The 17,604-nt window shown below is 50.3% G+C and overlaps 1 protein-coding gene across 1 annotated transcript in view; it reads right to left on the bottom strand.

Moving 5' to 3' along the window:
• Positions 1–17,604, bottom strand: part of ITPR1 (inositol 1,4,5-trisphosphate receptor type 1) — a 158,693-nt gene that overhangs the window by 52,938 nt on the left and 88,151 nt on the right. The window contains exons 39-43 of the mRNA XM_063165053.1: positions 16,648–16,677; positions 7,387–7,422; positions 5,867–5,917; positions 2,480–2,612; positions 1,745–1,935 (exon numbers count right to left, since the gene is read on the bottom strand). Coding sequence (XP_063021123.1) covers positions 1,745–1,935; positions 2,480–2,612; positions 5,867–5,917; positions 7,387–7,422; positions 16,648–16,677 — 441 coding nt within the window. The remainder of the gene's footprint in view (positions 1–1,744; positions 1,936–2,479; positions 2,613–5,866; positions 5,918–7,386; positions 7,423–16,647; positions 16,678–17,604) is intronic.

The raw sequence follows: 17,604 nt of genomic DNA, 5'->3' as shown, positions 1-17,604 counted from the left end.
CAGAAAACTCTCTCCCCACCACCAGGAGTTTAACCAGCGTGGAGGAAAGCCACAGAACACGTCTGTGCACTGACCATGCTCCTTGTTTGCTGTGAAGTCCATGGAGTGCTGCAGCACGGAACATGCACATCCCAACGGCTCCACGGGATTTTTCAATAACATCCCCTTCGTGCTTTGCATGCATGAGTAAGAGCTGCTGGGTGTGTCCGAGCCCTCAGAGCTCCCAGCATTAACTGTAGGCATCACAAGTCATTTGGTTCCTAAAACATTCTGTACTTAAAAGCAGCCCACACTGCAGCAGAGCCCCCTCCCAGCCCATCCCGCAGGAGCACGCACCCAGGGACTGCTGGCTGCACTTATCCCTGCCTGGGAAGGATGGAAAATAGCCACTCTGGGCTCTGGAAGCATGTTTGGAGAGGCTGGAGTGCAGCAGGGCCTGGCAGCAGGGCACGGTGTGGGGTGGAAGTGCCCCTGCCCTGAGAGCCATCCATCACTCCTGGCGCAGGGCTATTCCACAGCCTGCCAGCTCCTGCTCACAGACAGCAAAGCAAACTGAACTGCCTCCCTTTTGGGCAAAAGGGTGTCTTTGGAGAGGGACTGCAGATTTTCCTGTTGGTTTGCAGTGGGTGAGCTAAGGAATCTGCTCCCAACATGGATTTGTGCGCTGTGGGAGTGACTCTGCCCAATCCTTTAGCACTGAGGTCCAGCACAAGCCAAGGATCTCCATGTCAGGCTGGTGCAGTTTGTTTTTCCTTCCAGCATGACAGTGAGAGGTTACCTGAGGCTCCCTGAGAGCTGCAAGGATGAAAGCTCAGCTTCCTTTACATTAGGGAAGAGCAGGAAACTTAAAGGAGTGACTGTCCCCCAGGAATGTTAATCCTGTCATTGCAGTTTAAGGTGACACAGGATTTTCAACACTCAATTCCTGTTTTATCCATTGCAAAGAACTTTCATTCCAGAGCTTATACACAGGGGATTAATGAGGGCACTGATTACAGAGACAGAGTGAAGGAGCCCAGAGACATTCCCTGTTTTCTCAGGGGAAGTTTGCATGGACACAGGAGGTGCTGCTGTAGGGATCTAGTGTGTGTTTGAAGCACAACAATCAGTTACAACTGCTCAGGATTCAGCCCCACAGACAGACTGCAAACACAACATGTGCAGAGCTAAACAAATAAGATATCACAGATTCAATCATCTTTGTAAGCAAGTTCTGCTGTAATAAGGTTTTACTTTCCATTTGGAAGAGTGTAAGAGCTCGCTGGTGTGTGTTCATTAATCCACACCAGGGTCAATTTTCTTATAGGGGAACCTAATCCTTATTGAAAACACACAATGGATGAACAGTGAGATTGCTGGAGAATGGTGGTGGTCTAGAGTTTACCAAACACTTATGTCAAATTCCAGTCTGAAATGGAACAGCTCATTGTAAAAGTCTCTGAGCATGTTACAGCTACTTAAGTTTTTTGTAAGAGCAGTCAATAACTTATCTACAAAGCTGTTTTATTACACATTCCTCTATACTGCCCTGGAAAAACACCTCACGTACCCAGTGCCCGTGCAAACATCCAGTAAGTTCACTTCTGCATGGCAGACATTAATATTTCCCTTAATTACAGGCCAAAGATCATTCAGATAATTTCCCCTCCCAGCTCCTTAACCCTCTCAAATTTCCTGGATTTCATAAAAACATTTCCCTTCCCGACAGGGCTCAGTCACAAGATGGAGTTTTCCATTTCCCTACCTGTATCGTGGTGTTCCCTCCTTCCAGCAGGGCAATGGCCAGCAGGATGCTCTCGTGGAACACTCTGTCACTGGTGGCATTCATGATGAGATCTATGACCAGGTTGGAAGCACCTTCTTTATCCAGGTGGCACTGCACGTCTGCCAGGCTCATCTCCCCTCGGCTCATGGAGCTCGAGCCAGAGCTTCCTCCTGTAAAGGTGACCAGGACAAACAGGATGGCACCGACCCCATGGGGATGGCAGGGCCAGGGGGACAGGGCTTGGAGCAACCTGAGATAGTGGAAGGGCTCCCTGCTCATGGCAGGATGAGTTTTAAAGTCCCTTTCAACCCAATCCATTCTGTGATGCCATTAGTGAGGAACCTCAGATAGTGGAAGGGTCCCCGCTCATGGCATGGTATTGGGAAGTTATGGTAAATATTGCACATTTAGTTTTTAGTGTAAAAAGATAACACTGCCCAGGGGCAGGCAGAGTGCCTCTGTCTGTCCTGCTGAGTGCATCTTGGCTGGACAGGAGACAGAATTTTATAGATAAGATACAACAAACAACCTTGAGACTGAGAAACAAAGAGCTCAGACTCCTCCATCGAGCACCGGGCCGGGAAAGAGACTTTCTAACGCATCTTGGGGTCACTCTGACCAGCAGAGACCCCGAGACTCCCTCGTTCTGGGACTCCCGTGAACACCACCCCCAGACGCCAGGGAGGCAGCCGCGAGGAGCAGAGCGTGTCCTACCTGCCGTGGCAGCCTTGCCGGGGCCGCCGGCAGCCAGGGGCCCGTTGCCGAAGGCGGTGAGGCTCTCGCGCCGGCCGGCCGCGCGCACCGTGCCGTAGTAGCGGTTCACCAAAACCTGCCTCAGGGCCTCGCCCTGCACGCAAAGAGCACAGGGAAATCACCGTGGCAGCTCCACCAACGAGCCAGCCACACGTGTCCATCAGCAGCGGGGCTGCTGCTAACCAGCGCCCTTCGTGTGGTGAGGGAGGGGGAATGAAACCCTGGAGAGCTGGAGAAATCCACTGAGCAGCTCCTGATGGGCTGGGACATTGGAGGGGTCTCATGGGGCTCAATAAGATTATGGGTTCCCCCCATGCATCACACAGACAGCTGCACTTCAGGTTTTGTGTACAGCTTTCTAGACAGATTTAATTTTCCGAGAGTTTCGTTTTAATTACGTTCTATTGTCCCGGTTTTAAATGCAAAGGAGTGGCATCTGTGTAGCACCAACACAAAATAAGAGGTGGATTAGAGGAACACCAGAAATGGTTTTAAGGAACAGTTTAATCTCCTCACACCTCTCTTGCTTTGCCATCCCACCAACCCTGCAGGGCTGTGCTCCATTCCCTCCACCAGCAGCTGACAGGACCCATCAGCTGCCGAGCAGAAACCCGAGCGATCCCGCTGGATCCTGGCTCTTTGTTCCTTGCTGCAGCTGCCCAGCCGTGCTAGCCCTCCCACCCCAGGACAGGGCAGCTCCTCACACAACCCCAAACCCCAGAGCTCCGGCACGGCCCCAGCGTGAGCCAGCAGAGATCCAACACCTCCAGTGGAACATCACCCCACTGCTGCCACTGCAGCCCCCACAGGAATTCCCTGGGATCTGGAGAGCTGGACAAAGCTGGAGGCACTGCCAGCACACAAACCCTGCACAGGGATGAAGGGATTTTTGTAAGGATTGTTGTCACCAGGAGCTCCTGCCCTGCTAATGGCAGCGTGGTCACAGCAGCACCATCCTGGGACAGTGCTGCAGAGGGGAGGGAAGGGCTTTTCTGGAGATTCAGAAAAAAAAATTAATTAAAATTTAGCCAAAAAGAATTTCATATTAAAAATATGTCCAATGAACTAAAGCATCTTATCTTTAGTTCCATTCACAAAAAGTGCTCATCACCAATTCATTGATTCTTCAGTTGTATTTCAAATGAAATTGGTTGTCTGACTATAGATTCAAGATGTCATTTAATACATTAGCTGTCATAAAAAAGAAGTCTTACTCTTCAAAATTTCACAGGAGGCCTTTAAAACACAAGTAAATGGAAAGACATAAATGTGCATTAATTGGCTTGTACAGAACTCCAGCCCTGCTTCAGTCCCACTGACTTTATACACAGCTGGCACTCACAAAGGTCACTTCAAAAGACCCTTAAAACCCAAAAGAAAAAATAAAAAAGACAAAAGCCTATCTGATAATCCAGTTCTTTACCAAATTTCAGAAATCACTTCCACAGGGAGAAGCCCAACGCCTGTCTGAGCTGGTGAGGGATCTCTGCCCTCCCCACAGGGCTGGGATCAAGCCAGGGCTCCCACTGCCACCCTGTCACCACAACCCAGCAGCTTAGAAATGGTTCCTGGAGATTCTCAGCGTGAAAGCTGCAGCCCAGGAGCTGCATTTCATGGGATAGATGGGGAGGGAGCAAGTATCAGGGAACAGGATGCAAAATAAACACCAAGTCAGTGTTCCAACCAGCTGCTTCCAAAAGCTCCCAAACAGCAAAAAAAAAGGAAAACTCCCGTGGAAGCAACAGCAGGAGGAGATGAGCACTTCTCCAAGGGGCACACGCTTCCCATCACTGCCTGGGCCAAAGAGAGAACGTGTGGGAGAGGCAGGAGACAGCTCAGGAGCTGCAGCAATCCCTGTCCTGGAGCAGCTCCTGCGACTGACAGCGACGTGAGAGTGCTCAGAGCACCAGGCAGGGCTGATCCACCGCCCTGCTCCCAGCCTGGCAGGTGAGGGAGGCTGAGTGACAGAACAAGGCCAAGGCAGACAAAACCCCCCTGAGCTGCACCTTCCTTGGACATGTGCACTGATTGGAAAGGCAGCCCGGCACCCAGAGGGGCCCTGGGACACAAATGGCTGCAAGGCAGCTCTCACAGCACCTTCTTCCTCCTCTCTTGAGCTAACTGGCAGTCATCCTGTCAAATGGCATTTAAACCAGGGATTTTTACTACTTACTACAAAGATAACACAATATCCAGCCTCGAGAACAGCTTCTCAGCAAACTGCACCTTGCCTGAACTCAGGAGGACAACTAAAGCTCGTGGAGCTGCCCCCAAATTCTCCCTTCTGGCCCCTTGTGGAGCAGGAGGTGACTTCTATTCCACGGTCAAAATAGTTGGGGTGAGTGGAGACCTGAGCAGGACAGGCAGCTCTGGTGTCTGTAGGTGTTGTGTGTCCAAAACAGGCAAATCACCAGAAAATACAGCAGGAACAAGTATCAAGCAGCTGTTTCTAGTCAGAGTGTGCTGATCCAGGTCTGGCAATCCACAGTCAGCAGCATTTCAAGCTCTAACTAGGAAGAAAAGCTTTGCTTCCTACAAATTTATCCAAACCCATGGTATCAGCTAACAAAATATGAGTACGTGATCAAAGCAGAAGGGAGAAAAAATAAGTGGTATTTAAGAAATGTTCCAATTAATTCAGCTGCAATGCTTGGCTCCGGAACAGCTCTTTAACCATCCTGTTAGTGCTGTGCACCACTTTGACGAGGGCAGTGTGCAAACAAATATCAGATGTTTGGCACTAACCAGAAAAATCAAATATGGTACCTAGGGAAAAACCCAACAGCGTCCAGTTCCATCCGCATTCACACCAGGTGAAGGAAGAGTAAGTCACACAGAACCATCCCTGTACCTGCATCAGCAAGGCAGATGCAACACACAACTCTAAGTGATATCAGAAACCTGCTAGAAGCTTTAAAACAGAGCATCTTTCATGTTTTAGAGTGAAGCAGTTGTAAGTTGTTGCTGCTGTGTTCCCAGCTACAAAAGCAGAAGAAATGGAGATTTTGCAGCTTGGCTGGCTAGGAAGGGGTGGTGTGGCCAGAGGAGCCAGCTCCAGCAGCACTGATGGATGTCACCTCACAGCAGAGTGATCAGCACCCACGGGGAAGGTCTGGACAGTGGGAATGGACCAGACCAGGACCTGAGTTCAATCTGGAGCAGCCAAGCACTTGTCCCTTCCATGTAACCCAGAGAAGGGGCTGCAGCACTTCACTCTGTCCATAGGGTTCCTTTTTTGGATTTTCCAGCCAGCATTCAACCACACAAGTTTCTTACACAACTTAGGCTTCACTGTTTACAGGGGAAAGGGAGAGATGGGTTCTGAATGTGCTCGACTGCTGTACATACCCTTCTATGGTCCTCCAGTTGCCTCTGGGGTAGAGTTTGATCAAGCTCCTGCTGCACGTGCAGAAAGTTCATTTTAAAGCAGAACAACACTCAAGAGAGACCAACAGCTTGGCACTCATGGGAATACTGGGGAGTCACAGCTGGATGCGAGGGGGGAGATGGACTGACAAAGCACCAGAACAGGACACCTGCCCTCTGCCAGCCCTGAGCCCTCTGCTCTGCCCCCCTCACACAGCCCCTGGCATGCAGGAGTGCCAGCAGTGCTCAGGAAACACTCGGGCTCTGCCTGCTGGCACAGCTCCACACAGCTCGGGGGGCTCAGCCCACGCATGCCCATGCACAGACACACAGAACACCCCCCAGCCCCTGGACACACACTCTGGGGTGAGGGACCCCAACACAGCCCACCGTGGTCACTGAAACTCATTTGAGACTGGGGAGGGCTTCTGGCCCAGCCTGGGCTCCCTGCCCATGGCCAGGATGGCACTGGGGAGTCACTGGGGCACGGGCACGTCTCCAAATCAAACCCCTCTCACTGGAGAGATTCATCTCCAGGAATGCAACGTCCACTTTGCAAAGCTGAAACACGTGATGGTTTTGCTGCTTTAAAGCATCTCCAAAGGTGTAGAATAACAGCTCTATAAAGGGACCCAGCAGAAACCAGGAGCCATCTCCCAGACATCTCAAATCCATTCGATGACCACTCAGAGTTTCAGGTTACATTTAAACACTATTCCACAAAATTTACAAATACAAAGGCCTAAACCATCACAAACACTTCTTTTTCTACGTAATCTCACATTTATAAAAACTTCACAGCTCAGAGAATCAACACTCTCCCAGATTTAGACTTCCATGCTGTTTCTTTAGATTTGCACTGATTTGGCACCCAGTTGTACAATCTACCAATGCCATGTCTGGATGTCCCATGAATTGCAAAGGAATTTAAGATTTGATAAATTTTCCTGCCTTCTATTTGGCAAATAATCTGCTTTATGCACATGAAGGATATGTTTCCACAGATCCAATTCCCTTACAACCAGTGGCCTTGACAATGTGCAGTGTCCCTGAGCTTGTCCACTGGGGCATTTTAAATGGGACACCAATTGCTCTGGAGTTATAAAGCTTCCACTAAGAACTTCCCTTTCCTTAAAGTATTGAAGTTTTTAAGTATGTGAGGCAAAGGGAAAACCAAATTCTGCATTAGGAGCCAAAATGAAATCTCATTTTGCCAATGTAGGACAATTTGAGAGGAGACTTTTCCCAGTGCCACCCTTAAAGAATAAAGGAAATGGCTGAAAGGAGCAGACTTAGGATTAGTTTACAATTTTTTTTAATATTTTCAGACTACCACGCTGATGCTGTATTGGATTAAGGCACTTGAACAAATCTACTTATTTCCACTGTCTAACACCGGGCAGGAACACACACTTCACAGGGGTTTTCACCAACAAGACACTCCACTAGGACTAGTGAAACACCAATATTTGTGTGTGTACAAATATAGGTGGCTGACACACCTCTACAGGGCTCTCCGTTTCTGGAGCTTGCGGCAGCTAGTTGAAAGTAAAATGCAGAAAAATTAGTAATTCCTCCTGAATCTTCCATCCCAACAGCCATCCAGTGGTCAACAGTGAGGGGAAGGGAGCTGGCAAAGCACTTGCCTTCAGCTGAATCATCACAAATGAACTGTAGCTGCAATTACTGGTTACACTCTCCCATCCTGCTCCAAAAGGGCCACATTTGGCAAATTTCACAGGGATCCTTTGAACATCCCAAACTGCTTTGCATGAACTCAGAGGCACAAGCAAAAAAATGAAGTTGCAGGTGCCCAGAGCACTTTGGGGACCACAGCCCCAGGATCTGGCACATCCAGCCCAGTGGGGAGGAGGAGGAGGCCAGGGCTGTGTATCACAAAGGTAGCAGCTGATAATTTTAGCTGAAAAAAGGTATTCTGTGGATTCTCATCTCTAAACACACTTGGCTCAAGATAAAAGATACACGACACAGCACCAAACAGGAGCAAGGAAATAAGGGCCTGAATGGTGACAGCTTTTCAAATTTAAAATGCCGATCTTCAACTGAAACAGATGAAGACAAGTAACTTTCATCTAGTCAAGCACAGACACACAACAGAGAACTGAACATCCAAACTCAACTGCTGAATTAATTGTGGGGAAATTGCTGAAATTCTCAGGAGCAGACACCAGGAAATAACACTCTCACAACCCTGTAACCCCAACCTGAGCCAGCACTGCTGGCCATGTGTGCCACAGGCACGGACAGACCAGGGGAGCGCAGACTGGGAGAGCAGCCCCAGCACCTGCTGCAGCCTGGGCAGAGCCCAGAACAGGCACAGGGAGGCCACAGATGCAGCAGGAGGCAAAATGAGACTGCACTTCCCAGGAAGGAGCCCCAGGAGCCAGCACTTCCCCTGCAGGGACTCCTTGGCCAGGAAAAGGACCCTTCTCCATTCTCCTCCCAAGGGACTCTGCTCCCGGCCAGCTCCCATGGCCTTTGGTGGAGGTTTCCTCGCATTGTCACCGCTCCTGGACACGTCTCAAGCACGCTGATCCTGGCGTGGCCAAGGCAGGGTCTGAGCAGAGGAGGGAACAGGAAGCAGCAGGTTCCTGCAGAGGAACACACCGTGCTGCCCAGCCCTGCTCCCAGGCTGCAGCCCTGAGCCTGGGCACATTGTCCCAGTGCACACACTGCACAGCCTGCCCGGGGCACAGGAAACACCCTGCCTGCCCTGAGCCAACAGCAGCAAGGCAAACAGGCCTGTTCCCTGCAGGGGAAATGAGCTCCCTTCCTCCTGGCCAGGGAGCCTGAAGCTCACAGGTCAAGTGGACACGACTGCTGGACTCGGGATTCCAAACAAAAGTTTCCTTCTGGGCACTGGGACAGGATTCCCAGACAAACTGTGGATTTTCCAGCCCTTCAAGTGCCCAAGGCCAGGCTGGATGGAGCTCTGAGCAGCCTGGGGCAGTGGGAGGTGTCCCTGCCATGGCAGGGGTGGCACTGGATGAGCTTTAAGGTCCCTCCCGACCCAAACCATTCTGGGATTCCTGGGCTGATACCTTGATCCCATTTCAACCAAACACACATTTACATTTTGGGGCTGAAAAGCCCAAAAGCACAGATGAAGAATCACATAAAATGGATAGTTTGCTCCTTCTCAAGCTAAAATTACAAATTCCAGCTCACAAATTCCTCTGTGGCACAGGCAGCACATCAGAGCCAGCCCCACACACTGACCTGGCAGCAAAACCACAGCCCTGGGCAATGCCCACGAGGATCACCCACAGCAGCACAGCCCTCAGGCCTCTTCCAGTAAGAACATAAACCCCAAATCCTGAAACTGTTATTCTTTGAGTCAAAACGGGGTCAAATAGAAAAGAATTGTTGAGCTCTTGTTGCTGTGCTGCACTTTGCACTCTCCTGTGTGTGCTGCAACAGCAAAATATCACCTTGTGCTTTACAAGGATGGAACAGGGTGGGAGAGCAGCCCAAGGCAGTCATTTCCCAAGGTTTCTTGTGCCTCCCCATATTTTGGCTCTGCAGCTATAGGACAGGGATGGTTTGGGGGGAAGGGGCAGGTTTTGGAGTACCAAACACAGGCAGTGATCAGCAGGACACGGTGGGCAGCTTTAAACGCAGTGGGTGGCCAGGTCAGAGCCCAACATCTGTGCTTTCTACAGGCAGGAGGGAAAGGTCCTTTCTTTCAGCTTGCTGAGCAAAACCCTCTCTGTTCCTTTGAAGCTTCCACTCCCTCAAGGCTGGCCAATAAAGCTCCTGATGAGCCATGGGAGCAGGGGATGCACAATCCCTGACCCGCTGGTGACCGCAGAGCTTCCAGCAGCACTTCCCCACTCAGGCCACGTGTGCTTCCCAGAACAGACTGTCTGACTCACGAGGGGATGTGCGGCCCTCAAAAACCACCAGGGCACGTGACAGCTCCAGGCTGAATGCAATGTCTGAGATACAGATGAGCCTCCCATCCTCTTTGCAGTTTGGAGGAATTCTTCAAAGTTCTGGGCTCATTTGCTTTCAAAATAACAATCACAATGGAAGCTGCTTAATCTTTCCTTCAGAGAAAATTCAAACTACTGCTGTGATAGAGTAGAAAAGGTTTGAGGTAAAGCAGAAAGATTTTCATTCAAGTCTGAAGCATCAGAATTGCTTTTCTCCACTTTGTTTACAATGCAAAGAACACCCAGACCACCGAGCAGCGAAAAGGCCTGAAGTACATTTAAGAGGCTGGTGGAGATTCCAGTTCACAGACTGGGTCTGCTCCAGAGAGTGGCTTCAGCAAAACAGGCTGGAAAACAGCTCACATGGTAATTAATGAGAGGGAAATCATCAGATCAGAAACTCACATTTGTGTGACCACACACAAACACCATTCAAAAACCTGGTCCTTTTCTCTTCAACCTCACCAGACTTTGGAATTCTGACAAAATAATGGACAAACCAGCACAATTCCAAAGCACCCATCTCCTACACTTCAGGCTGCCTCAGAGCTCAGAGGACTGAGAGGTGACAAACCTCAGCCTGCTGAAATGATGACATTTTCCAAACCTCCACACAATTCCTCCAGGTCTCTCCTCTCTCCTGTCCTGGGAGGTCCCTGAGCTCAGCACTGAGGAAGCTGAGCCCAGCTCCATGGATTTGGCTCCATGGACAGACAATGGGATGTCCTGGGCTGTGCAGGAAGTCAATTCAATCACTGAGAGGTCCCTTCTGGTCCAGGTTCCATCACTGAAAGGTCCCTTCTGGCCCCAAAATCTGTGAATTCAGGAACTGACCCAACTCCCTGCATATGGCATCTCATTACTGGGGTTGCAGGGGGAGACATTTGGCAGAGAGGAGGAAATAAAAAGGGAAAACACAACTGCAGAGTCAGCCAAATTGCACATTAAGCTTTTGATAGCCAGGTTGTGCATCCAGATGCGAGGAACTAGAGTGAAGATTTCAGATAAATGTTATTCTGAAGCCTCTGCCTCAGCTCCATCTCCAGCAGGAGCTGGAATTCCAGTGGGAATGGCTCCTCAGATTGAATCCTGCAAGTTCCTTTCCACTTTTTCCTCCTTTCTCTGAATTTATCTGTTCTCCCCTTTAAAATGCCATCAGTTCTTCCTTGAAAGGCACACAGCAAAAGCATCACCTTGTCTGATTCGTGGCAACAGACTAGAGCACAAATTATGTTGCTGTCCTTCATAACTCTTTAAAAATACCACAAAACTCTGTGCAGCCTCCTTGCCAAGTCCCCTTTGTAAAGCCAACACTGTTACCTTGTGGAGCTGAGGAGAAATTTGGATAGGAAATTTCTAGCCCCTGCAGATGATCTGTAGGTGTTTGTCAAACAAGCATTTGACTTGTTATGGAGAAGTTTCAGGGCAGAGGGGAATAACTGGGACCCAGGAGCACTGAACTGCTCTGACAAACTTCCCACATTGCATTTTCAGGGATGGAGGATCTCAGCCCTGCCTAAATCAGGAGATGTGGGGCAGCACCTTGTTCTGGCACAGGTTCCCCATAAGACACATGGGATTTTGGGGCCAGAAGCAGCCCCCAGCTCTCAGCCCTGTCACAGACCCCGGGCAGGGACACGGCTGAACATCCCTCCGCAGAGATTTGGGCACTGCCAGCTGAGGAGGAGGCAGATCTGCCACAAGGGCTGCCAGTGCCCGCACCCCAAGGGCACCAAGAGCTACCTAGGGGAATGCCTTCCTCATTCTCCAGAGTTTTCGGTGGAGGAATCATGCTTTAACTTGGGCTGGGACTTTCCAGGAGCTGGAGACCTCAGTGTCTGCCCTTCACTGGCAGTTCAAGCACTTCCTCCTCTTCAAATCCTCTGTCTTGCAGGACTTCTGCTGAGTGCACTGAGAGCTGCCTTCACAACACATTTTACAGCAGCAGTTTTAATTAGCAGTAAGATGGAACAACTACTATTTTTTCGGTGACAAGTAACTGTAAGAAATGTTCCAGCCTCCTTTTCCAAGGAGTTCACCAATTCCAGTCTGTGTCAAAAAAAAAAAAAGAGAAAAAAAGAAAAAAAAAGTCCTGTCCAAAGATCGCAGGATTTCTCAAGGGGAAAAAAAAATATAAGGCAGCCCACAAAAATTTATGAGTGCCTGCATTTCCTCTGCTTGAGACATAACAAGTGAAGCACTGTCTAAGTGCAAAATACACAAGAGAAATGACTGCAGAATAAGATCTCTACGACGAAAATAATTCCCAAGTGCAGCTTTGCAGCTCTGAAGAGGTTAATACACTTCCTAACTCCAATCAAAAATGCATAAAAAAGCACATATTTTGTACCTTAGACACTGGAATTTTAGTTTATCATAGTAAAGAGCAGGGAAAAGGTTAATTCAGGCAACCCCTCTGAACCAGAATTTTCAGTTCCCTTTCCACCTACTTGAAACCTCAAGACTAATGCAAAGAGGTGAAAAAACCCCAAACCTAAACTCTACTGAGTGGGTCTGCAAGTGCATTTTACTGGATAGAGCTGCCTGTAGATAAATCAGCTGCATAAAGAAGTGTCACTACTGAAAAACCAGATAAAACACCAACACAACCCTAACAAATAAATAATACAAGGGAAACTCCGTGCTGGGTTTGGTTGAGTGGCTGCTGGCCCATACCCCAGAAACAGCAGAACACCCCCATTTCAGTGCGGAATTTGGGATATAGCTGCAGTGGAGTAGGGTCAGGCTGGGGAAGCAGAGCACCCCATTTCAGTGTGGAAATTGGAAGAGAGCTGCAGTGGAGTGGGGTCAGCTGAGGAGCAGCAGAGCACCCCCATTTCACCCCGGAAAATGAAACAGAGCTGCAATGGTGTGGGGTCAGGCTTGAGGGAAGCAGAGTACCCCCATTTCACCCTGGAATTTGAGCTATAGCTGCAGTGCAGTGAGGTCAGGCTGAGGGGAAGCAGAGCACCCCCATTTCACCATGGAAATGGAAGCAGAGCTGCAGTGATGTGAGGTTAGGCTGGAGAGAAGCAGAGCTCCCCCATTTCACCCTGGAAACTGGGATATAGCTGAATCCTGCAAGTGGGGTGGGGTCAGGCTGGGGGGAAGCAGAGCACCCCATTTCACCACAGAATTTGAGCTGTAGCTGCAGTGCAGTGGGGTCAGGCTGGGGGGAAGCAGAGCACCCCATTTCACCCTGGAATTTGAGCTGCAGTGCAGTGGGGTCAGCCGGGGAGCAGAGCACCCCGTTTCAGCGAGGAATGTGAGCTGTAGCTGCACTGGAGTGGGGTCAGCCGGGGAGCAGAGCCCAGCCCAGCCCGGCGCTACCGGCGCGGGCCGCGGGCCAGCGCGGTGCCTGTAAACATCCCCAGCGCCTTTATTGGCAATTACTGCTGAAGGTCACACATCAGCAGCGGGCCTAAATTCCAGGAAAAAAAGCTCTTCTTATGTAACTGCTGCCTGAATGTTGGCAGGTGCCCAGCGGAACAGCTCACTGCAATGTGGCTGGGAGGGGAAAAAGGAATATAAAAAAAATAAAAAGCAAAGTAGGCCATCTCCCAGCGCGATCGGCATCCTGCGCGTGCCACCTGCAGGTCAGCCCCGACGGGCCCTGCCTGCCAGGCCAGCAAACACCCGTGGCTCCTCCAGGATGGGGGTGCTTCGGCAGCCAGGACTCGCACCGCAGGTGGAAACTGGGCCACGGTGTCCCCAAAGGGCAGCCCTGGCCGGGAGGATGGACAGGAACCTTTCCCAGAGCTGGGCTGGAGCACAGGGAGCCCACGGTGCAGCTCAGCGTGCAACAGCAGCAAATCTGCATTTGCATCACGCCCGCACTCCTCAGTGGGCTGAGGATTGCATTAACAGCACATGAAGCTGTTGTGTGTAATTACAAGCAGGGTTTAGCTCTTGCTGTTGTGTGAGGATTCACACTTGGTGCAAGAATTCACCTCGGCCCCAGAGCTCTTCCCTGAGACAGCAGCAAGGCTCCATCGGGAACAGGATTAGAGCAGCTCCAGCCCAGGAAGGAGGTCACCACAGAGACTCAGCCCAAGGGCTTCTAAGGACAATGCCCTGCCCTGGGGTTTTGGCTTTCTCACCCGAGACACCTGCACAGAGCCCCTGTCACACACACCCTGCTGAGCCCTTCAGCTCCTGCTCCCACCCCATGCTGCAGGCGAGGCACAGAGCAGCCACAGCACAACCCAAAGGCCAGCTCTGAGCTCACAACCCCCCAAACCAGGAGAGAACCAACACAGCCATGGTGCCAGTGTGGTGGGACACAGTTCCTCATGGTTTGGGTTTTCTATCAATGCTCCACTGCTTCTCCTTGGAAAACTGCAGCTCCTCCCTTCCAGCACAAAGGGAATTCCACATAAACCCTCAATAAAAGTGTGAGTTAGGACAACAGCACCACCTCTGCTGTTCCCTTCCTCTCCACTCCTCCACCACCCAAAGCCCCCAAGCTCAGCCCAAAATTGTCCAGGGCTGGTGTCAGCCCCACACTCAGGGGATTTCCTGCCATTGGGTGGATTCCAGCATTATTCGCCCATTTCCAAAAGAACGCTCCAAAGAGGGTCTGTCCTGACTTTCTGTCATGATTTTCACTAACAAACATACATCTCCTGGTGGTTTTTATATCCCTTGCTTTTGGGACTCCCTGCTCGCTGGGATTACCTTGCAGGACACAACTAAGATAACTCAACCTACATAAAAGCCACCATGAAATCAAGCCATCAACAGTTACTTCAGTGGAGCATTCCCTGAGGGAACAAGGAGCATTTCAGCTGATCAGAACATCTGAAGTGTGCATAGTCTTGACAGAAAAGCAAGTCAATAATTTTACTAATAATACAGAGTTTTGTATTCTTTGATTAAATGTTTGCAGTTTCCAGGGCTGACAAGGGGGAAAAAAGGAAACCAGAAAACCCCAGGATTTCTGAGCCTTGCCAGTGGTTCCAGCTCCACCTGAATCCCTTGCCCTACACAGCCAGTGCTCAGTGCTGATGCTTATACACACACACCTGCTCCTTCCATGCACTTGCTCCATTAAGGAGCAATAAAATTCCTCCTTTGCAGCCTCCAGACCAAATCCTAAATTGTTCTGCACGCTCTGGCTGATTTACTGCAGGCAAAGACAGCACATCACAGCCAGAAACCAAACGGGCAAGAGTTTCACATTATGACTTAATTTGCAATTAAACAATTCAACTTTCTGTCTGAAGTTTCTCCAAGCTAAAATTATACATATACACACACGTGCTATTCTGGGAAGCTGCAGCAGCACATCATCCAAAGGACCTGGCCTGGTGGAAGCATTTCTGTGCTACAGGTTAACTTCTGGAAACCAGAGCAGGCTGCTGGGGTGTATGCCCCAGGTTAAAAGGGAAAAAAACTGGGTTTTTTAACAAAAAAAAAGAGAGAAACAGACAGCAGAGCACCTCAGAGCACCTCTGTAATGCCAGGAGTGTGTGTGGAGCTTGGGGACACACCTGAGAGCTCACCCCAGCACAGCTCAGAGGTGATGGCGCGGCAGTAAATGAACTTGTGCAACAAGAAATTTGCCTTTCAGGTCAAAATCAGACTGTGGGCCAAAAGCAGTGATGAGAAACCAGTTTCTTAGGGAAGGGACCTTCAGCTCCAGCCCTAAAATCCCCCCAAACAGAAAACACTCTCCAGCCCAGCCTTGGGTAATGTGCACATTATTTGTCCACTTCAGTGATAAACAGTTTGGCTTTCAAACCCATTTCGCCAGGCAAGGTCCCCCAGTATTTCATTTTCAGAATGAAGTTTACCCAGTGAATTCAGGTGGTTAACATCAAAATCAACAAGCCACACCGTAAATTGCTTTCTGCAGATTTCATGACCTACTCCACTAAATAAAGGTCAGAAATGCTTTAGACATTTTAAGTGGTTGAGCTTTGTTCCAAATAAAAGGCTGGCTTGGGAGAGAACACAGGAAACAAAGCGCTGAGAGGAAAATATTTCTTTTTTCCATGGTATTTCAGTAAAATAAGGTGCCAGTCAATCACTTTCTCAGTATTATACATTTATGCAAATTCCACACCCACACCAAGGTTTTTTTGAGCTGATGAGGAAGTTGCAGAGCAGAGGCAGCTCAGCTCCCTCCGCCCTGCCCCGACCAGACTCCAGGCTTGTCAGAGTCCTTGGAAAGCTCCACGTCAGCTCAGCTCCAAGCCTTCCCTCAAACGGGGCTTTTCACCCACAAACAGCTTCCCAAACCCTCAGGGTTCCACACCACCCACCCCCCTGGGGCACAGCCAGGGCACTGCAAGGCTCTCACGAGCTGCAGCACTGCCACTGTTCCTTCTCGGGAACACAAATTCTGCACAATTTATGCCCCTTCCCAGTCCCACCTGCACCCACCTCCCTCCAGCTCCTTCAAGGACACCATTAAAAGTCACTATTCGGCTTTCCAAATAAGAAATAACCCCTTCACATCTGACACAGGAATGGTGGCCAAGTGCTACATGCTGACTGCTTATAGCAGTTCACCCTCCAGATCTCATCCTAAACTCCACAGGATCTACCATGGCACCAGCTGACTGCAGACCACCAAAAATGATAACTCCCCATCTGGATTAATATTCCAAGAAATGACATGTGGAATTAGTTATGGTAACTATTCCCAGGATAGACACACAGCAGACTGAGAACTCCACTAATTCACTGACACAGGCACACAAATCAGAACGCTCAGTGCTGCAGAGACAGGACAGATCACAGGGCTACTGGTAAAACAAACACCATAGAAACAACACTGGAGAAGAGAAATAAAATTAAAACCTCAGCATTATCCAATTCAATGGTAATCTGCTGGGAAAGAAAGAAGGGGAAGAATTGAAAGCAAGGATTAGTAAGAGAAAAGAAACATAAATTTCATGTAAGGATCTTATAAATCATTTAACACTCGAATGCTGCAATCCAACATTATTTCTGCAGTGGGCACGAGGAACATCTGCCAGCTCTGGGTTAGGGAACAGCCACTGCTGTGCCAGGCAGCTTGGGAGGCAGGATGTACCCTGGGCTTTGTTCCTGTGCCAGGGACAGCCCACGTGGGCTGCCTGACCCGGAGCCAAGGACTTCACCCTTGGGCACGGGAGTGTCACGAGCCCTGAGCAGAGCAGCAGCAGCTCAGGGGCTGCATTCCCACTCTGGGAGGGAAAATGGAGCTCCCCAGTCTGAGCCCTGCAGAGCTGAGGCGAGTCAGCCGGCAGGCACCCGGGGAGACGTGCATGAATGACATGTTTCAGCACAGTGAAAAACTTGGGTCTAGCCTACACTGTCAATGTGGAGCAGTTCTGTGCCTATTAAATACTGCACAGTATGCTCCCCGTCACCGAGCCATCCTGAGCGCGTGCCAAGCGAGGAGTCTGCAGCAATATGGAAAAATTTCAGCCTTCCCACAGGCTCCTGTGCATCTGTGCTCTGCCCACGGCTTCTGCTGGCTGCTGAGGAGCCCCAGCTGTGGGAGCAGGCTCGGGGTGACAGGAGCACCCCGTGTCCCCCTGCACTGCTCAGGGCCAGCAGGGCGAGGGGATCCGTGGGCTGGGAGAGGCACAGCACAGGAGGAGCCCTGCACATCCTGGTGTAAGCCAGGCTGCTCCTGAGGGCACCACAGGGGCTGCAGCAGGACCAAGGCACTGCCAGAACCTGCCCAGAGCTCTGGACACGGGTGGGGAGGGACAGCTGAGAGCCCTGGCACGGGGACAGGACAGGGATCACAGCTCTGCACTGCCTGGG

Source organism: Melospiza melodia, chromosome 10, assembly GCF_035770615.1.
Source record: "Melospiza melodia melodia isolate bMelMel2 chromosome 10, bMelMel2.pri, whole genome shotgun sequence".
Classification (NCBI taxonomy): Eukaryota; Metazoa; Chordata; class Aves; order Passeriformes; family Passerellidae; genus Melospiza; species Melospiza melodia.
This window is presented reverse-complemented; position numbering and strand designations above follow the sequence as displayed.